Source organism: Oncorhynchus mykiss, chromosome 15, assembly GCF_013265735.2.
Source record: "Oncorhynchus mykiss isolate Arlee chromosome 15, USDA_OmykA_1.1, whole genome shotgun sequence".
Classification (NCBI taxonomy): Eukaryota; Metazoa; Chordata; class Actinopteri; order Salmoniformes; family Salmonidae; genus Oncorhynchus; species Oncorhynchus mykiss.
This window is the reverse complement of record NC_048579.1, coordinates 72,209,953-72,231,618: the sequence shown is the minus strand read 5'-3', so window position 1 is coordinate 72,231,618 and position 21,666 is coordinate 72,209,953. Positions and strand designations below refer to the sequence as shown.

The following is a 21,666-nucleotide window of genomic DNA, read 5'->3' as shown; positions in this document are numbered from 1 at the left end:
CAATTTTGTTTCTGGTGTCCTTTGACAGCTCTTTGGTCTTGGCCATAGTGGAGTTTGGAGTGTGACTGTTTGAGGTTGTGGACAGGTGTCTTTTATACTAATAACAAGTTCAAACAGGTGCCATTAATACAGGTAACGAGTGGAGAACAGAGGAGCCTCTTAAAGAAGAAGTTACAGGTCTGTGAGAGCCTGTCACGGCTGATTTCCTCCTCTTCGTCTGAAGAGGAGGTGTAGCAGGGATTGGACCACTACGCAGCGTAGTTCATGCTCAACATGTTTTAATAAAAGAAGAATAAAGGTGGACACTATACAAATACAAAATAACAAACGTGGCAAAACCAAAACAGTCCTATCTGGTGCAGAGAACACAAAGACAGGAAACAATCACCCACAAAGTACCCACAGAATATGGCTGCCTAAATATGATTCCCAATCAGAGACAACAATAGACAGCTGCCTCTAATTGAGAACCAATCTAGGCAACCATAGATATACAAATTACCTAGAAGGGAAACAGCCCCATAAACATACAAAAACCCCTAGACAGTACAAAAACACATACATCACCCATGTCACACCCTGACCTAACCAAAATAACAAGGAAAAACAAAGAATATTAAGGTCATGGTGTGACAAAGCCAGAAATCTTGCTTGTTTGTAGGTGACCAAATACTTATTTTCCACCATAATTTGCAAATAAATACATTAAAAATCCTACAATGTGATTTTCTGGATTTCTTTTCTCATTTTGTCTGTCATAGTTGAAGTGTACCTATGATGAAAATTACAGGCCTATCATATTTTTAAGTGGGAGAACTTGCACAATTGGTGGCTGACTAAATACTTTTTTGCCCCACTGTATGTGATAAAGTGAAAATCTGAGGCCTACACCCGACCTTAACCTGCAAATATAGAAAATACCTTGTACAGTTCCCTTTCTTCTCTTGTACATTTATTTACTGATAGACATGAACTGCACAATAATGATACATTTATGGATTTGTTTAGTTTAGTTTTCTCTATATTCAACCCACCCGCCACCAACCCGCCCTTTATCCACACAATATTTAATGACCCTAAACCCACCCACCCTGGATATAACTGTGCGGACTACGGGTTATGAGTCAACCCACACATCACTAGTGTGTGTGTGTGTGTGTGTGTGTGTGTGTGTGTTGTTATGACCGTAACATGACCACTCACCAGTAGTAGGAAGCACCTGTTCTCCAGTTGGGCTCCCATACACCCCAGGATAGTGACACCAACCACCACCAGACCAATGATGAACAGTCCCCCAGCTACAGTCTTCACCTCAACTACACACACACACACACGCACGCACGCACGCACACGCACTCGCACGCACACGCACACACACACACGCACACACACACAACAAAAATGCAGGTGTGTTTTCGGAGGAAAAATCACACCCTTGTCTCTCTCATAACATTTGAGTTAATATAGAAACTCTGAAATGTGACAAAAGGCAATTCTCTGTCCAGTATAACTTACCAGAGCTGAGAACAGCAATGAAATTGTCTTTGTCAAACAAGATCCACACCGCACATCCAAAGATACAGAGCCCCAGAATCTGTGTAGAGGATTCAGAAAGCTGCATGTCACTTCATACTGTATGTAGTACATGAAACCCCCATGTCGAGAGGCGACATCTCTGGGTCGTTTTTAGAAGATTCAGATGAGGAACGCTAGCTGGTTAAGATTAGGGTTAGGTTGAATTCTCCATCTTTTTTTGTTCTTACCAAGAAAACAGAGTTGAAAACTGCTGCGAAGAATTTGAGAATTTGAAACTTGTCGTCCACCTTCATGATGTCTTCCTGATATTTTATCTGTGGTTACTTCTCACTGACACGGCGACAGGCAACAGCAATGGCAGACAAACTATTTTTCTCTCACCTCCCTGTCTGCCTGACTACTGTTAAGGTAATGCTTTATTTGGTAGGTGCCATTTCCTGGTTCCATCACCTTGGGAACAGAGTCCAGCTCCTCGTTGTTCTTAATAATTAACTACTCCCACGCATGAAGGTATCACACACACACGCACGCACACACACACGTACGCACGCACACACACACACACGCACGCACGCACACACACACACACACACGCACACACACACACACACACCTATCTACCTACTTACCTTCCTGATACTTGAAGTGCTGTGGTCCTGGATCCTATGTCCTAGTAGCCTATGAGACAACATTATTGTTATGGCATGGGTTTGAATCCTGGGTCTACCATGGTAGGGATAACCTACATTTCTTGACACACAAAGTCAGCATGCTGTTTGGGCGTTTGTTACAGAACAATTAACTGATGTTTGAGAGCAGTGGAGGCTGCTGAGGGGAGGACGGCTCACACTAATGGAATGGTATCAAACACATGTAATCCTCTTCTGTTCACTGCATTATTATATTATTATTATGAGCCGTCCTCCCCTCAGCAGCCTCCACTGTTTGAGAGACACAGTTACAGTTTTTTACAATCCCTTTGGCACTCATTTCAGAACCTTGTGGTCATTTTTCAAAACTCTAGACACAAAACTCAAAACGGTCATCACTTGTAACACAGGCTGTCCAATGTTCAAAACATTGCATTGTGCATTCATATCTTTAAATAAACCTTGTACTTGCAGAACCATTGGTTCAAATAACTCATTTATCATGAAATACCATAGGAACATTCATTTAGATCGCCCACACACAAGATACGGATAGTTTCACTGTGTAGTTGTCCGTACAATCATTAAATATTGTAGTATAAAATATGTGATACATGTTTCATTATGCTACTACACGTAAATACATCACTGTAAAAGGACTAGTAGAGAGAATACTACAGACACAGTGAAATCATTGAACAAAATATGAAATGTATTGATGAAATACAATAAAATCAGTCAGGTTTCTTTGAATCAAAGCAAAAATAATTAGCTACAAAAAAAAGAAAAAAACTACAGTAAAACATCACTGCAGTGTTCCTCACCTGGCTTACTGTAAAACATCACTGCAGTGTTCCTCACCGGGCTTACTGTAAAACATCACTGCAGTGTTCCTCACCGGGCTTACTGTAAAACATCACTGCAGTGTTCCTCACCTGGCTTACTGTAAAACATCGCTGCAGTGTTCCTCACCGGGCTTACTGTAAAACATCACTGCAGTGTTCCTCACCTGGCTTACTGTAAAACATCACTGCAGTGTTCCTCACCTGGCTTACTGTAAAACATCACTGCAGTGTTCCTCACCTGCCTTACTGTAAAACATCGCTGCAGTGTTCCTCACCTGGCTTACTGTAAAACAACAACTGCAGTGTTCCTCACCTGGCTTACTGTAAAACATCACTGCAGTGTTCCTCACCTGGCTTACTGTAAAACATCACTGCAGTGTTCCTCACCTGGCTTACTGTAAAACATCACTGCAGTGTTCCTCACCTGGCTTACTGTAAAACATCACTGCAGTGTTCCTCACCTGGCTTACTGTAAAACATCACTGCAGTGTTCCTCACCTGGCTTACTGTAAAACATCACTGCAGTGTTCCTCACCGGGCTTACTGTAAAACATCACTGCAGTGTTCCTCACCTGGCTTACTGTAAAACATCACTGCAGTGTTCCTCACCTGGCTTACTGTAAAACATCACTGCAGTGTTCCTCACCTGGCTTACTGTAAAACATCACTGCAGTGTTCCTCACCTGGCTTACTGTAAAACATCACTGCAGTGTTCCTCACCTGGCTTACTGTAAAACATCACTGCAGTGTTCCTCACCGGGCTTACTGTAAAACATCACTGCAGTGTTCCTCACCTGGCTTACTGTAAAACATCACTGCAGTGTTCCTCACCGGGCTTACTGTAAAACATCACTGCAGTGTTCCTCACCGGGCTTACTGTAAAACATCACTGCAGTGTTCCTCACCGGGCTTACTGTAAAACATCACTGCAGTGTTCCTCACCGGGCTTACTGTAAAACATCACTGCAGTGTTCCTCACCGGGCTTACTGTAAAACATCACTGCAGTGTTCCTCACCTGGCTTACTGTAAAACATCACTGCAGTGTTCCTCACCTGGCTTACTGTAAAACATCACTACAGTGTTCCTCACCTGGCTTACTGTAAAACATCACTGCAGTGTTCCTCACCTGGCTTACTGTAAAACATCACTGCAGTGTTCCTCACCTGGCTTACTGTAAAACATCACTGCAGTGTTCCTCACCTGGCTTACTGTAAAACAACAACTGCAGTGTTCCTCACCTGGCTTACTGTAAAACAACACTGCAGTGTTCCTCACCTGGCTTACTGTAAAACTTCACTGCAGTGTTCCTCACCGGGCTTACTGTAAAACATCACTGCAGTGTTCCTCACCGGGCTTACTGTAAAACATCACTGCAGTGTTCCTCACCGGGCTTACTGTAAAACATCACTGCAGTGTTCCTCACCGGGCTTACTGTAAAACATCACTGCAGTGTTCCTCACCGGGCTTACTGTAAAACATCACTGCAGTGTTCCTCACCTGGCTTACTGTAAAACATCACTGCAGTGTTCCTCACCTGGCTTACTGTAAAACATCACTACAGTGTTCCTCACCTGGCTTACTGTAAAACATCACTGCAGTGTTCCTCACCTGGCTTACTGTAAAACATCACTGCAGTGTTCCTCACCTGGCTTACTGTAAAACATCACTGCAGTGTTCCTCACCTGGCTTACTGTAAAACAACAACTGCAGTGTTCCTCACCTGGCTTACTGTAAAACAACACTGCAGTGTTCCTCACCTGGCTTACTGTAAAACATCACTGCAGTGTTCCTCACCGGGCTTACTGTAAAACATCACTGCAGTGTTCCTCACCGGGCTTACTGTAAAACATCACTGCAGTGTTCCTCACCGGGCTTACTGTAAAACATCACTGCAGTGTTCCTCACCGGGCTTACTGTAAAACATCACTGCAGTGTTCCTCACCGGGCTTACTGTAAAACATCACTGCAGTGTTCCTCACCTGGCTTACTGTAAAACATCAACTGCAGTGTTCCTCACCTGGCTTACTGTAAAAAGCTAAACAAAGGATTGACTACTGTACTTCTAAATTTCCCTCAACCTTGTCTTGTGGATTTGGCCATAGGTTCTCATGCACATCACAATGGATGTTTTCATTAGCCAAACCTCTTGGGAAGAATCTTCGGGCAGGGCAAATCCAGGCCTGACACTGGTCTGCAGTGATGTCATTGCATGGTGAATCCAGGCCTGACACTGGTCTGCAGTGATGTCATTGCATGGTGAATCCAGGCCTGACACTGGTCTGCTGTGATGTCATTGCATGGTGAATCCAGGCCTGACACTGGTCTGCCGTGATGTCATTGCATGCGTCATCCATGGCCTGGAGAAGGGTGGCCTGTTCGTGAGGGCGCCTTTCATATACCTCCATGTGGATAAAAATTCCTCAATCGGGTTTTTAGGAAAGGAGAGTATGGGGGTAAGTACAGGGTGGTAAATTGTGGATGGGCCTGAAACCATGCTTGCACCATTTGAGCATGGTGGAACCTGACATTATCCCACACAATGACATAGGTCTACAGCTCTACAGACCTGATTTAGCCCATCAAGGAAGGTTACATTCGAACAGCGAATCATGTGGCTGCCTGCAACTCAATATATAGAGTATATAGAGTAGAGAGCTTTAGTTGTTGTTCGACCAAACATTAGAATGGGAAACATGCGTAATCTAAGCAACTTTGACCGTGGTATGATTGTTGATGCCACACATGGTGATTCCAGCATCTCAGAAACAGCTGCCTTCCTGGGATTTTTACACACTACAGTCTCTAGAGTTTACAGAGAATGGTGTGATAAACAAAACACATTCAGTGAGCGGCAGTTCTGTGGTCAAAAACACCTTGTTAATGAGAGAGGTCAGAGGAGAATGTCCAGACTCATTCCAGCTAACAGAAAGGCCACAAATGCTCAAATAACAGCTGTTTAAAACAGTGGTGTGCAGAAGGGCATCTCTTAACGTACAACACCGTGAATAATTTTGGCTGTTGTGGAGGTGAAAGGGGGTCCTACCCAGTACTAGATAGGTGTACCTAATAAAGTGGCTGGTGAGTGTACAGTAATGTCAGATCTGAAAACATGATCTGGAAAAGTGGTACATGGGACCATAGAAACAGTGTCTGATAAAGAATGATGATGAAATATTACATCCATAGATAATGTAGTCCAATTAGTTCATGTTCCACGGTAATTGGTGTCAATGGATCTCATTATCCAGAAACTTTCATGATCTAAACATGGAATATTGTTTGTCAGTTTCCATAAAACTATGCATTAAGAGTAACGCAACAGTTACTCATCATTTTGAGCAGTTGTATCAATCTGATAGTTAGATCATTGTAATGAAATGAATAGACAGTCATCTCAGATGTAATGTGTGAATTGCATTTTGAAATGGTAATACTTTGATGTTAAGTTGTGTCATTTTGAACAGGTCATTTTAGTTCAATGAACAAATGCTCTTAGCTTTATGTGTATTGTATCCAAGCAATTGGAAAAAAGTGTTAGAGTTTTGAAAAGTTTGCATTTTGACATTGGTTGTGTTTTGTGTATAGAGTTTTGGAAAATGACATCAAGGTTCCGAAATTAGTGCTAAAGTGATTGTAAATAACTGTAACATCTAAATGCAGAATGGCAGTTCCACCGCCAAGCGCAAGAGGGCAGTGTCATTTGGACACTGAGCCACAACTTACGTGCCGCAGCCATAGAGTAGAGGAAGACCGAAAGACTTCCGCGTACAGACGTTTAATGTATTTTCAGGTGAAATATGCCCCGTTACTGTGCTGTAAAACTTTGCAAAAATCGTGGAGGAACACCCTCTAAAGAAAACAAGAGAATAAGCTTTTACCCGTACGGTATCTAATATTTTCCCATCACGTTTCTATGTGCAGATACAGTCCTACTCCTAGCTAGCTTAACGAGCATGCTCATATTGGTTGCTGGCTAGCGTTGTGTATCCAGCAGTGCCCTCAGAACAAATAGTTTAGCTGTCATAGAAAAACACAAAGCCTCCTTTGTTTACCTTTGTGTTTAACAATTGACGAATGACTGGTGCTGCATTTGTTGTTATTGTGTTTCTTGGTCTTCAGCCTAGGCTGAAACACTAGTAACGTTACAGAAGCAATGCTTTGTATGTAATCTTGATACTTTGGATGGGGCTGACAAATTGAATTAAGGCATGTCAACAAATGTAGCTGTCTTAACAACATGTTTGTATTGTCTCCTCACACAGGTTCCCTTTGCAAGATGAGGTCAGGCTACAGATATGGGTAGACAACATGAAGCGAGAGGAGTGGACCCCCAGCAGACACCAGTACCTGTGTAGTGAACATTTCACTGAGGACTGCTTTGACCTGCGATGGGGGATCCGGTACCTGAAACACACGGCCTTCCCTACCATCTTCCCTCACACACACGATGTAAGTAGACAGACTTCTGTGACACCCAACACAATTATCAGAAGTCTTAATGCACATTTCCAGAATAGTGACAGCTATAAGAGTTTCACATTAGTTTGATCATGCATTTTACACTGATCGTCATTGCAGTGTACAAAGCATTGTGTGGGGATATTTTCTTTGGGATTCATCGGGGCTGGGGTCAATTCAATTTGAAGCCAGTCGATTCAGGAATTTATTTTAATTTAAAATTTAACAATGAAAAAAAAAGTTTTGAAATGAATAGCTTCTTTGTGAATAATAACTCAGTTTATTGAGAGTTTATTGAGAAGTCATTGAAATAGATGCTGTTTTTTCACATTTTGAATAGTTTTTTAAGTTGACTGCCTTGATTTTGAATTGTTTTTTAAGTTGACTGCCTTGATTTTGAATAGTTTTTTAAGTTGACTGCCTTGATTTTGAATTGTTTTTTAAGTTGACTGCCTTGATTTTGAATAGTTTTTTAAGTTGACTGCCTTGATTTTGAATAGTTTTTTAAGTTGACTGCCTTGATTTTGAATAGTTTTTTAAGTTGACTGCCTTGATTTTGAATTGTTTTTTAAGTTGACTGCCTTGATTTTGAATAGTTTTTTAAGTTGACTGCCTTGATTTTGAATTGTTTTTTAAGTTGACTGCCTTGATTTTGAATAGTTTTTTAAGTTGACTGCCTTGATTTTGAATAGTTTTTTAAGTTGACTGCCTTGATTTTGAATAGTTTTTTAAGTTGACTGCCTTGATTTTGAATTGTTTTTTAAGTTGACTGCCTTGATTTTGAATAGTTTTTTAAGTTGACTGCCTTGATTTTGAATAGTTTTTTAAGTTGACTGCCTTGATTTTGAATAGTTTTTTAAGTTGACTGCCTTGATTTTGAATAGTTTTTTAAGTTGACTGCCTTGATTTTGAATAGTTTTTTAAGTTGACTGCCTTGATTTTGAATAGTTTTTTAAGTTGACTGCCTTGATTTTGAATAGTTTTTTAAGTTGACTGCCTTGATTTTGAATAGTTTTTTAAGTTGACTGCCTTGATTTTGAATAGTTTTTTAAGTTGACTGCCTTGATTTTGAATTGTTTTTTAAGTTGACTGCCTTGATTTTGAATAGTTTTTTAAGTTGACTGCCTTGATTTTGAATAGTTTTTTAAGTTGACTGCCTTGATTTTGAATAGTTTTTTAAGTTGACTGCCTTGATTTTGAATAGTTTTTTAAGTTGACTGCCTTGATTTTGAATAGTTTTTTAAGTTGACTGCCTTGATTTTGAATAGTTTTTTAAGTTGACTGCCTTGATTTTGAATAGTTTTTTAAGTTGACTGCCTTGATTTTGAATAGTTTTTTAAGTTGACTGCCTTGATTTTGAATTGTTTTTTAAGTTGACTGCCTTGATTTTGAATAGTTTTTTAAGTTGACTGCCTTGATTTTGAATAGTTTTTTAAGTTGACTGCCTTGATTTTGAATAGTTTTTTAAGTTGACTGCCTTGATTTTGAATAGTTTTTTAAGTTGACTGCCTTGATTTTGAATAGTTTTTTAAGTTGACTGCCTTGATTTTGAATAGTTTTTTAAGTTGACTGCCTTGATTTTGAATAGTTTTTTAAGTTGACTGCCTTGATTTTGAATAGTTTTTTAAGTTGACTGCCTTGATTTTGAATAGTTTTTTAAGTTGACTGCCTTGATTTTGAATAGTTTTTTAAGTTGACTGCCTTGATTTTGAATAGTTTTTTAAGTTGACTGCCTTGATTTTGAATAGTTTTTTAAGTTGACTGCCTTGATTTTGAATAGTTTTTTAAGTTGACTGCCTTGATTTTGAATAGTTTTTTAAGTTGACTGCCTTGATTTTGAATTGTTTTTTAAGTTGACTGCCTTGATTTTGAATTGTTTTTTAAGTTGACTGCCTTGATTTTGAATAGTTTAAGTTGACTGCCTTGATTTTGAATAGTTTTTTAAGTTGACTGCCTTGATTTTGAATAGTTTTTTAAGTTGACTGCCTTGATTTTGAATAGTTTTTTAAGTTGACTGCCTTGATTTTGAATTGTTTTTTAAGTTGACTGCCTTGATTTTGAATAGTTTTTTAAGTTGACTGCCTTGATTTTGAATTGTTTTTTAAGTTGACTGCCTTGATTTTGAATAGTTTTTTAAGTTGACTGCCTTGATTTTGAATAGTTTTTTAAGTTGACTGCCTTGATTTTGAATAGTTTTTTAAGTTGACTGCCTTGATTTTGAATTGTTTTTTAAGTTGACTGCCTTGATTTTGAATAGTTTTTTAAGTTGACTGCCTTGATTTTGAATAGTTTTTTAAGTTGACTGCCTTGATTTTGAATAGTTTTTTAAGTTGACTGCCTTGATTTTGAATAGTTTTTTAAGTTGACTGCCTTGATTTTGAATAGTTTTTTAAGTTGACTGCCTTGATTTTGAATAGTTTTTTAAGTTGACTGCCTTGATTTTGAATAGTTTTTTAAGTTGACTGCCTTGATTTTGAATAGTTTTTTAAGTTGACTGCCTTGATTTTGAATAGTTTTTTAAGTTGACTGCCTTGATTTTGAATTGTTTTTTAAGTTGACTGCCTTGATTTTGAATAGTTTTTTAAGTTGACTGCCTTGATTTTGAATAGTTTTTTAAGTTGACTGCCTTGATTTTGAATAGTTTTTTAAGTTGACTGCCTTGATTTTGAATAGTTTTTTAAGTTGACTGCCTTGATTTTGAATAGTTTTTTAAGTTGACTGCCTTGATTTTGAATAGTTTTTTAAGTTGACTGCCTTGATTTTGAATAGTTTTTTAAGTTGACTGCCTTGATTTTGAATAGTTTTTTAAGTTGACTGCCTTGATTTTGAATTGTTTTTTAAGTTGACTGCCTTGATTTTGAATAGTTTTTTAAGTTGACTGCCTTGATTTTGAATAGTTTTTTAAGTTGACTGCCTTGATTTTGAATAGTTTTTTAAGTTGACTGCCTTGATTTTGAATAGTTTTTTAAGTTGACTGCCTTGATTTTGAATAGTTTTTTAAGTTGACTGCCTTGATTTTGAATAGTTTTTTAAGTTGACTGCCTTGATTTTGAATAGTTTTTTAAGTTGACTGCCTTGATTTTGAATAGTTTTTTAAGTTGACTGCCTTGATTTTGAATAGTTTTTTAAGTTGACTGCCTTGATTTTGAATAGTTTTTTAAGTTGACTGCCTTGATTTTGAATAGTTTTTTAAGTTGACTGCCTTGATTTTGAATAGTTTTTTAAGTTGACTGCCTTGATTTTGAATAGTTTTTTAAGTTGACTGCCTTGATTTTGAATAGTTTTTTAAGTTGACTGCCTTGATTTTGAATTGTTTTTTAAGTTGACTGCCTTGATTTTGAATTGTTTTTTAAGTTGACTGCCTTGATTTTGAATAGTTTTTTAAGTTGACTGCCTTGATTTTGAATAGTTTTTTAAGTTGACTGCCTTGATTTTGAATAGTTTTTTAAGTTGACTGCCTTGATTTTGAATAGTTTTTTAAGTTGACTGCCTTGATTTTGAATTGTTTTTTAAGTTGACTGCCTTGATTTTGAATAGTTTTTTAAGTTGACTGCCTTGATTTTGAATTGTTTTTTAAGTTGACTGCCTTGATTTTGAATAGTTTTTTAAGTTGACTGCCTTGATTTTGAATAGTTTTTTAAGTTGACTGCCTTGATTTTGAATAGTTTTTTAAGTTGACTGCCTTGATTTTGAATTGTTTTTTAAGTTGACTGCCTTGATTTTGAATAGTTTTTTAAGTTGACTGCCTTGATTTTGAATAGTTTTTTAAGTTGACTGCCTTGATTTTGAATAGTTTTTTAAGTTGACTGCCTTGATTTTGAATAGTTTTTTAAGTTGACTGCCTTGATTTTGAATAGTTTTTTAAGTTGACTGCCTTGATTTTGAATTGTTTTTTAAGTTGACTGCCTTGATTTTGAATAGTTTTTTAAGTTGACTGCCTTGATTTTGAATAGTTTTTTAAGTTGACTGCCTTGATTTTGAATAGTTTTTTAAGTTGACTGCCTTGATTTTGAATAGTTTTTTAAGTTGACTGCCTTGATTTTGAATTGTTTTTTAAGTTGACTGCCTTGATTTTGAATAGTTTTTTAAGTTGACTGCCTTGATTTTGAATTGTTTTTTAAGTTGACTGCCTTGATTTTGAATAGTTTTTTAAGTTGACTGCCTTGATTTTGAATAGTTTTTTAAGTTGACTGCCTTGATTTTGAATTGTTTTTTAAGTTGACTGCCTTGATTTTGAATTGTTTTTTAAGTTGACTGCCTTGATTTTGAATAGTTTTTTAAGTTGACTGCCTTGATTTTGAATTGTTTTTCAAGTTGACTGCCTTGATTTTGAAAAGTTTTTTAAGTTGACTGCCTTGATTTTGAATAGTTTTTTAAGTTGACTGCCTTGATTTTGAATTGTTTTTTAAGTTGACTGCCTTGATTTTGAATTGTTTTTTAAGTTGACTGCCTTGATTTTGAATTGTTTTTTAAGTTGACTGCCTTGATTTTGAATAGTTTTTTAAGTTGACTGCCTTGATTTTGAATAGTTTTTTAAGTTGACTGCCTTGATTTTGAATAGTTTTTTAAGTTGACTGCCTTGATTTTGAATAGTTTTTTAAGTTGACTGCCTTGATTTTGAATTGTTTTTTAAGTTGACTGCCTTGATTTTGAATTGTTTTTTAAGTTGACTGCCTTGATTTTGAATAGTTTTTTAAGTTGACTGCCTTGATTTTGAATAGTTTTTTAAGTTGACTGCCTTGATTTTGAATAGTTTTTTAAGTTGACTGCCTTGATTTTGAATAGTTTTTTAAGTTGACTGCCTTGATTTTGAATAGTTTTTTAAGTTGACTGCCTTGATTTTGAATTGAACCATCCCTGGAATTGATTAAAGTGCAACATCACATTGTATCGGTCGTACAACATATTTTACAGTGAAACGCTTTCATTTCTAGATCCAACAATGCAGTTCACCTAATAATACAAAATAACACACAAATCCCCCCAAATAAAAATACATCAATTACAGCACTATACACGGCTATATTATGACAGCATGATTTCTGTTTGTGTTTAATCATCAGTCTTTCCCCCCAGGACGAAGATAAAACCGTTTCCACCAGTAAGAACACCACCAAGCCCAAAACCAGGATATGCGACGCCAACATTGAACTCATCCGCTCCCCCTCCCCTCCTGGCAAGAATACACCTCTGATTCTGAAAAGGACAGTCAGAGTGGAACCAGTCATGGTGAGTGTCACTCCTGTCCCTAACCCTGAGGATGCCAGTGAATCTACGGTCACTACACTGTTATATGAAAGACCACTTGTTTCAGACACAGAGGCCTCTACTCCTAGTGAAATGGTCCTGGGGGAGGTGATGCTCTCAGAGACCCAGGCTGCAGTGTGTGAGGTGAACAGAGAACTATCTGGAGACAGTGGTGGGATACTGACAGCCTCATGCTTGAACCTGTCTGGTGAGACACAGACACTGCAGCAGCTGGATACACTGGACTCCACTGTGACTGTGCTCTGCTGTGAATCCGTCGTCCCTGTCGGTCGTTTCTCTGAATGTGAAGCCACGGTGGACGCCCTCCACGTGGCCCTCGGTCAGACGTTTAGGATCTTCCCTCTGGAGCTGCGGAGGGAGGAGTGGGTGGGAGACCGGGAGGAGGGCCCCGAGGAGGGGGGACACATCTCTGTGTACGAGCACTCCTACTCCAAACAGGACACGGACCAGGAACAGCTGTGGAGGAAGACAGCCAGCCTCCACACCAAGATCATGGAGCTGGATAGGAGAGAGGAAAGTACCATGGCTAAAATACGATCGCTTAAGAGCGAGATGGCACATCTGAAGAAGAGCAACGTTGTTTTAAAAGAAAAGCAGAAATTACTAGAGGACTATATTACTTCTGCGTTGCTCTGATGTCTTAACCTCAGTGCTTTGTTTCCATTAACAACGGTCTTTCTAATGAGATGTATTTTGTCTAGTTATTACAGGGTTATTACAGGGTTATTATAGGGTTATTACAGTCTCAATCACTTGTACTTATTTATTATCTGTTTACATGTTTCACCAGAGTTATATTACTTACTAGTAGTGAAGCCCTTCTCAAAGAGCGTTGGCCAAGGCTACAATCTGTTCTCCAGCTCGTTCTAGCTCTTCCGTTTGTCTCCGCTAGGTGGCACTGTGTCTTTAGGACAGGCCCTGGCACGATGCACTACTGTTTCATGTTTCGACATCACTGACTGACATATTGTCAATATTAGTGGTGTAATTTGGAGCGTTTTAAGGGACGTGATATTCCCTATTCTTGTGCTACAGATGGCTGCTTGTTTTATTCAATGGTATAGTATTCGTATATCAAATCAAATCTACTGTGCGGTCATACGGATCCTTACTGGTTATTAATGTATAAAAAGGTGTTTTTCACTAATGTTTTATGTTTATTTGGATAATAACAAGCAGCCTGCGGTACGTAAGTATCCGAGTGACTGAGACGACTACACCGTTTTAGGTGCATCTTCTTGGTTCTAATTAAATGGTTGAATAGGAAAATGTGCAATGCTTGCTCACTATTCAAAATATATTTTTTATCCAAGCAACTATTAAAAGCTTGACGTTTCGGGTCTTCGGCAATTTCCTTAAATAGACAGGTTCTGATAAATGAACCGGTTCTGGTGAAGACCATTGAAGGCCGAAACGTCAAGCTTTTAATACTTTCTCAAATAAAATCATATATTTGAATGTTAAACAAGCTTTGCACCTTTTTGATGATGTAACTGGTTGCTCCTTGACTCCCATTGGTTGGGCGTCCTCTACTTCTTTCCATAAAGAAATTAAATGGTCAACTGATTTCTCATCACTGAAAATGCAACACTGCGGTCCTCTTTCTTGATGGAAATGGCTTACATTACCTGCAACCCTTTTATCAATGCAATGACATCACACGTGTCATGATGAAGCTGATGGTGCTTTCAAGACAACTGGGGGGGGTCAAATCATGACGTCAGTGAGCTTCATGTTGGAGCTTTATGCAGCTGGGGGGGGTCTAGCTCCGACTCTTTCTGGAGCTCCGACCTTCCTACCTGTGGATCGCTGACATTATGATTTGACCTTATATTTTATGGAGTTCCCGGGCTTCAGAGGCCTGAGTTCCCGAGCTTCAGAGGTCTGAGTTCCCGGGCTTCAGAGGCCTGAGTTCCCGGGCTTAAGAGGCCTGAGTTCCCGGGCTTCAGAGGCCTGAGTTCCCGGGCTTCAGAGGTCTGAGTTCCCGAGCTTCAGAGGCCTGAGTTCCCGGGCTTCAGAGGCCTGAGTTCCCGTGCTTCAGAGGCCTGAGTTCCCGGTGCTTCAGAGGCCTGAGTTCCCGGGCTTCAGAGGCCTGAGTTCCCGGGCTTCAGAGGTCTGAGTTCCCGGGCTTCAGAGGCCTGAGTTCCCGAGCTTCAGAGGCCTGAGTTCCCGGGCTTCAGAGGCCTGAGTTCCCGGGCTTCAGAGGCCTGAGTTCCCGGGCTTCAGAGGCCTGAGTTCCCGACTTGGAATTCCGAGTTGAACGACCGTTCAAAACTATTTTTCCCAGAGCTCGGAGCTCGTTTTAATCCAAATTCACAGATGTTTTGAACGCACTGAAGTCTGAGATTTCCGAGTTCACAGTTGTTATGAACGTGGCGTAACCTCAAACCAGAACTGACCGTTTCATTTCACTTGTAGTGAAACATAATGTGAGCAACCACTAGCATTCCAAAAGGAGCAACAGTAGAGAGATATAGCAGACACATAAAGCAGAATAGAATAGAAGGGCTGCTTGTAGGAAGGGCTGCTTGTAGGAAGGGCTGCTTGTTGGAAGGGCTGCTTGTAGGAAGGGCTGCTTGTAGGAAGGGCTGCTTGTAGCAAGGGCTGCTTGTAGGAAGGGCTGCTTGTAGCAAGGGCTGCTTGTAGGAAGGGCTGCTTGTAGGAAGGGCTGCTTGTAGCAAGGGCTGCCTGTAGGAAGGACTGCTTGTAGCAAGGGCTGCCTGTAGGAAGGGCTGCCTGTAGGAAGGGCTGCTTGTAGGAAGGGCTGCTTGTAGACTATTGTGAGATGAAGGGAGCTCTAATCACAGTGGAGACGACACGCTGTAATTTGGACCTGAGATCTATAAGAGAAACGTCACACGCCTCACAGAGCCACTCTGAAGACACACGACATTGTCACTTTCCCAGTTTATTGATCTCGGGTAAAAAGAACAGCATGTACACTGAGATGACTGATTGATTACTAGTCTGCAATGCTACAAAGTCAACTTCACAGCAATGTTATTGATATCCGAGAAGAACTTTTGAGCAGTAATGAAGAAGCTTGGGACTTCACTGACGATTTAAAATCATATAGGTTGACTTTGATAATGTAAAGATTGGCCTATAGGTCCTGTCTTTGGCTCTAGATGATTGGCCCACGCCCTTGTTCTGTCTCTGTCCAATAGAATGTAGCAGCAGCACAAATACAAGGACACAACAACCAATCATGTCGGTGATAGGAAAACAACATTTATTCAATTCCAGATGTTAATTGCTGTGCTTGTGTGTTTCAATGCAGTACCTTTGTGTTCGCAACACATCTAATGAACTTTATATTACATTAGAACATGGCCCTCAAAATGCTCTCAGCTCTGTCTGTTGCCAAGTGATAGTCTCATCCTGTTTGTATCCTAGATCCTATGCAGAATGCAACCTGCCATCGGGCAGGCGTAATGTCTGCACTGCACCAACCCAGCGGGGTATTTCAGACAGCAGGATTGTTAACTTAGCCAGCTAACTTTGATTAGCAGCCACATGTAACTGTTGATGTTCTGGTTGATTAAGAAAGCTATTTTTTTTATTGGTTGTTTTTATTGGAAATATTGTTTTTATTGGAAACTTCAGAACTGTGAAGTTATTTCAGGCCGTTTTGGACAGTTAGCTGCTAACTCATTGATCCATGTTTTTGGAGCAGCAGCCGATTCACAGGGTTTGTGTGGATACAGGGAGAACTCCAGGTATGGTTGAACTGAACATCTAAGCACTGACTTTTTGCCCTAGAAAAGCACTTACTTTAATTGTAGCCGTAGTCATAACAAAAGACAAGTGGTTGTTAGGTTTTATCAATGCTAATTATATGCTGATGCATTCGTCATAACTGACCTTTCTAAAGGCTATCATTAGATGCCAAATGTTCACTTAGTCTCCCGGTGACATCGCTGCACGACTACGTCAACATTCGTTAGGATTCACCCCTGCATCTTTCTGCCTCCATCCCCTGAGAGAAACGCCTTCCATCCCTGGGACCCGAGGCCTGGTCTGCTTCCCAAAGGGGCTGTGTAACACACTACTCTGGCCCATTTGGAACACGCTCTCTGACTGCACTTGCCTGAACGACTCGTGTGAATAAATGAGGTGTTTAGCATTATTCCAACGCATCAGTCAAGACTCTAAACAAACAGACTTAATGGGGGCCATTGTTTGTTCTGTACTTAGAGTCTAATTTCATTCCAGAGTGAGAAGTCTTTTGATGGTGTTGTTGTTTGTGAAAGGCTAATGCTAAATGAAGCATCCATCCACTGTGTTATGTCCATTCAAACATAGAGCATACTTCTAGTAGTTGAAGGCAAGCTACTAATCACCTCGAGTCTAAAGTATAAACATGTATTATGCATGGTGTTGTCAGAACAGGTCAGTCGTTTTTTGATTTTCTTTTGAGAAAAATGACTCCAGCAAGAGGAAAAAAAAGTGTTTTCTGGAAGTATTTACACGATCATTATTGGTTCAATTGAGTCATGGCGCTGTTCCACGTGTTTCATGCACATCAGTAACCTGCCGCAGCGGGCGTTTCTCTCTGGTCCTGATGAGAAGAATGTACTGTCGGGGGAGGTTCTCTTCTGCACTGTTGAACCAATCCAATAAATATGGAGGAGGAGTTAAGATGGAGTGTTGCCTTGTTGACGTCCTAAAGCGGAAGTCCCGTCACAGACTTCCTATTTCCCCTGAAAACCAGATGCATCCGGTTGTTACCAACCCGCCGAGGGTGGAGGAGATGAGACACGAAGACATCCAATTCATTCACCATGGGTATGTCCCAAATGGCACCCTATTCCCTTTATAGTGCACTACTTATGGCCATAACCCTATGTGGGGAATAGGGAGCCATTTGGGATGCCCACAAGAAGACATCCAATCTATCTCTGAGACTGTGCTTTTAATGTTTGTGATGGGATTAGATGGACATACCAGGGAATTCTTTAACGATCACTCAAGCTTCATGTTAAGCCTGACTGTTGGTCTATCCTGGAGATGGAGGTTGACATGTCTGATCACAGCTGTTGGTCTCTCCTGGAGATGGAAGATGACATGTTTGATCACAGAGCTGTTGGTCTCTCCTGGAGATAGAGGATGACATGTCTGATCACAGAGCTGTTGATCTCTCCTGGAGATGGAAGATGACATGTCTGATCACAGAGCTGTTGGTCTCTCCTGGAGATGGAAGATGACATGTCTGATCACAGAGCTGTTGGTCTCTCCTGGAGATGGAGGATGACATGTCTGATCACAGAGCTGTTGGTCTCTCCTGGAGATAGAGGATGACATGTCTGATCACAGAGCTGTTGATCTCTCCTGGAGATAGAGGATGACATGTCTGATCACAGCTGTTGATCTCTCCTGGAGATGGAGGATGACATGTCTGATCACAGAGCTGTTGATCTCTCCTGGAGATGGAGGAGGACATGTCTGATCACAGAGCTGTTGATCTCTCCTGGAGATAGAGGATGACATGTCTGATCACAGAGCTGTTGATCTCTCCTGGAGATGGAGGATGACATGTCTGATCACAGAGCTGTTGGTCTCTCCTGGAGATGGAGGATGACATGTCTGATCACAGAGCTGTTGATCTCTCCTGGAGATAGAGGATGACATGTCTGATTACAGAGCTGTTGATCTCTCCTGGAGATAGAGGATGACATGTCTGATCACAGAGGGACTAAAGAAGGGTCTGAGGACCACTACAGTCTCTCTCTCTGTCTCTGTCTCTCTCACTCTTGCTCGCTCACAAGCACACTTAGAATCACTACAGTGTCAATGGGGAGGAGTGGCCATAACCACTCCCAAGACATGCTAATATAGCTTAGCCTATAATTGCCATGGAGACACAAAAGCCCCACAGTAACCACTCTGAACCATAGAAGCCAATGAAGAGTCCAAATTGAGTGTTTGTTTGCAGTACAAGACGAGCCAAGTAAACAAACCTGTGGTTGCTGACAGGTGTTCCCGTCATTGTTCATTAGAAATCATCTGTAATTGGGACTGATTGGCTGGGAGAGAAGTCTCTTAATTGATTTTGTATTGAATGCTCAGTCGGTGTCCATCAAGGCTAATTGAGGCTTGTTCATCAAGTAAATGAACAACATGTTTCTTCAGTTAATTCTATAAAGGCAGGTGAGTGACAGGTGAGGTAATCTAACTTCAGTTAATTCTATAAAGGCAGGTGAGTGACAGGTGAGGTAATCTAACTTCAGTTAATTCTATAAAGGCAGGTGAGGTAATCTAACTTCAGTTAATTCTATAAAGGCAGGTAAGTGACAGGTGAGGTAATCTAACTTCAGTTAATTCTATAAAGGCAGGTGAGTGATAGGTGAGGTAATCTAACTTCAGTTAATTCTATAAAGGCAGATGAGTGACAGGTGAGGTAATCTAACTTCAGTTAATTCTATAAAGGCAGGTGAGTGACAGGTGAGGTAATCTAACTTCAGTTAATTCTATAAAGGCAGGTGAGTGACAGGTGAGGTAATCTAACTTCAGTTAATTCTATAAAGGCAGGTGAGGTAATCTAACTTCAGTTAATTCTATAAAGGCAGGTGAGTGACAGGTGAGGTAATCTAACTTCAGTTAATTCTATAAAGGCAGGTGAGTGACAGGTGAGGTAATCTAACTTCAGTTAATTCTATAAAGGCAGATGAGTGACAGGTGAGGTAATCTAACTTCAGTTAATTCTATAAAGGCAGGTGAGTGACAGGTGAGGTAATCTAACTTCAGTTAATTCTATAAAGGCAGGTAAGTGACAGGTGAGGTAATCTAACTTCAGTTAATTCTATAAAGGCAGGTGAGGTAATCTAACTTCAGTTAATTCTATAAAGGCAGGTAAGTGACAGGTGAGGTAATCTAACTTCAGTTAATTCTATAAAGGCAGGTGAGGTAATCTAACTTCAGTTAATTCTATAAAGGCAGGTGAGTGACAGGTGAGGTAATCTAACTTCAGTTAATTCTATAAAGGCAGGTGAGTGACAGGTGAGGTAATCTAACTTCAGTTAATTCTATAAAGGCAGGTGAGTGACAGGTGAGGTAATCTAACTTCAGTTAATTCTATAAAGGCAGGTGAGGTAATCTAACTTCAGTTAATTCTATAAAGGCAGGTGAGTGACAGGTGAGGTAATCTAACTTCAGTTAATTCTATAAAGGCAGGTGAGTGACAGGTGAGGTAATCTAACTTCAGTTAATTCTATAAAGGCAGGTGAGTGACAGGTGAGGTAATCTAACTTCAGTTAATTCTATAAAGGCAGATGAGTGACAGGTGAGGTAATCTAACTTCAGTTAATTCTATAAAGGCAGGTGAGTGACAGGTGAGGTAATCTAACTTCAGTTAATTCTATAAAGGCAGGTAAGTGACAGGTGAGGTAATCTAACTTCAGTTAATTCTATAAAGGCAGGTGAGGTAATCTAACTTCAGTTAATTCTATAAAGGCAGGTAAGTGACAGGTGAGGTAATCTAACTTCAGTTAATTCTATAAAGGCAGGTGAGTGACAGGTGAGGTAATCTAACTTCAGTTAATTCTATAAAGGCAGGTAAGTGACAGGTGAGGTAATCTAACTTCAGTTAATTCTATAAAGGCAGGTGAGGTAATCTAACTTCAGTTAATTCTATAAAGGCAGGTAAGTGACAGGTGAGGTAATCTAACTTCAGTTAATTCTATAAAGGCAGGTGAGGTAATCTAACTTCAGTTAATTCTATAAAGGCAGGTGAGTGACAGGTGAGGTAATCTAACTTCAGTTAATTCTATAAAGGCAGGTGAGTGACAGGTGAGGTAATCTAACTTCAGTTAATTCTATAAAGGCAGGTGAGTGACAGGTGAGGTAATCTAACTTCAGTTAATTCTATAAAGGCAGGTGAGGTAATCTAACTTCAGTTAATTCTATAAAGGCAGGTGAGTGACAGGTGAGGTAATCTAACTTCAGTTAATTCTATAAAGGCAGGTGAGTGACAGGTGAGGTAATCTAACTTCAGTTAATTCTATAAAGGCAGGTGAGTGACAGGTGAGGTAATCTAACTTCAGTTAATTCTATAAAGGCAGATGAGTGACAGGTGAGGTAATCTAACTTCAGTTAATTCTATAAAGGCAGGTGAGTGACAGGTGAGGTAATCTAACTTCAGTTAATTCTATAAAGGCAGGTAAGTGACAGGTGAGGTAATCTAACTTCAGTTAATTCTATAAAGGCAGGTGAGGTAATCTAACTTCAGTTAATTCTATAAAGGCAGGTAAGTGACAGGTGAGGTAATCTAACTTCAGTTAATTCTATAAAGGCAGGTGAGGTAATCTAACTTCAGTTAATTCTATAAAGGCAGGTGAGTGACAGGTGAGGTAATCTAACTTCAGTTAATTCTATAAAGGCAGGTGAGTGACAGGTGAGGTAATCTAACTTCAGTTAATTCTATAAAGGCAGGTGAGTGACAGGTGAGGTAATCTAACTTCAGTTAATTCTATAAAGGCAGGTGAGGTAATCTAACTTCAGTTAATTCTATAAAGGCAGGTGAGTGACAGGTGAGGTAATCTAACTTCAGTTAATTCTATAAAGGCAGGTGAGTGACAGGTGAGGTAATCTAACTTCAGTTAATTCTATAAAGGCAGATGAGTGACAGGTGAGGTAATCTAACTTCAGTTAATTCTATAAAGGCAGGTGAGTGACAGGTGAGGTAATCTAACTTCAGTTAATTCTATAAAGGCAGGTAAGTGACAGGTGAGGTAATCTAACTTCAGTTAATTCTATAAAGGCAGGTGAGGTAATCTAACTTCAGTTAATTCTATAAAGGCAGGTAAGTGACAGGTGAGGTAATCTAACTTCAGTTAATTCTATAAAGGCAGGTGAGGTAATCTAACTTCAGTTAATTCTATAAAGGCAGGTAAGTGACAGGTGAGGTAAT

At 39.8% G+C, this 21,666-nt stretch overlaps 2 protein-coding genes across 15 annotated transcripts in view; one reads left to right on the top strand and one right to left on the bottom strand.

The window, feature by feature from the left end:
* The window catches only part of si:ch73-139j3.4 (CD82 antigen), a 6,981-nt gene extending 4,981 nt beyond the window's left edge, over nt 1-2,000 (bottom strand). Inside the window, exons 1-3 of the mRNA XM_036945256.1 lie at nt 1,764-2,000; nt 1,516-1,594; nt 1,204-1,316 (exon numbers count right to left, since the gene is read on the bottom strand). Of these exons, the coding sequence (XP_036801151.1) occupies nt 1,204-1,316; nt 1,516-1,594; nt 1,764-1,829 (258 nt within the window). The 5' untranslated portion in view covers nt 1,830-2,000. The remainder of the gene's footprint in view (nt 1-1,203; nt 1,317-1,515; nt 1,595-1,763) is intronic.
* Nucleotides 2,001-6,493: 4,493 nt separating this feature from the next.
* On the top strand, nt 6,494-20,643 carry LOC110499794 (THAP domain-containing protein 5). 14 transcript variants are annotated; one of them, XR_005036212.1, is made up of 5 exons: nt 6,494-6,912; nt 7,295-7,481; nt 12,567-19,577; nt 19,616-19,621; nt 19,660-20,643. XR_005036212.1 is itself a non-coding variant. In XM_036945255.1 (3 exons), exons 2-3 carry the CDS (start codon nt 7,341-7,343, stop codon nt 13,392-13,394), a joined length of 969 nt encoding a protein of 322 aa, XP_036801150.1. In that variant the 5' UTR covers nt 6,494-6,822; nt 7,295-7,340; the 3' UTR covers nt 13,395-20,643. The 14 variants fall into 14 exon arrangements, 3 of the variants coding, with proteins under 3 accessions (XP_036801150.1, XP_021432531.2, XP_021432533.2); XR_005036213.1 differs by having other exon boundaries at nt 12,567-20,366; nt 20,405-20,410; nt 20,449-20,643; XR_005036205.1 differs by having other exon boundaries at nt 12,567-19,011; nt 19,050-20,643.
* Nucleotides 20,644-21,666: the final 1,023 nt, after the last annotated feature.

What these genes read in the sequence shown, in the direction of transcription:
- LOC110499794 (XM_021576856.2), top strand. Translation starts at nt 6,830, where the DNA reads ATGCCCCGTTACTGTGCTGTAAAACTTTGCAAAAATCGTGGAGGAACA. An exon ending in AAGAGAATAAGCTTTTACCC is followed by an intron (nt 6,913 to 7,294) that starts GTACGGTATCTA and finishes CTCCTCACACAG; the next exon opens with GTTCCCTTTGCAAGATGAGG. An exon ending in TCTTCCCTCACACACACGAT is followed by an intron (nt 7,482 to 12,566) that starts GTAAGTAGACAG and finishes CTTTCCCCCCAG; the next exon opens with GACGAAGATAAAACCGTTTC.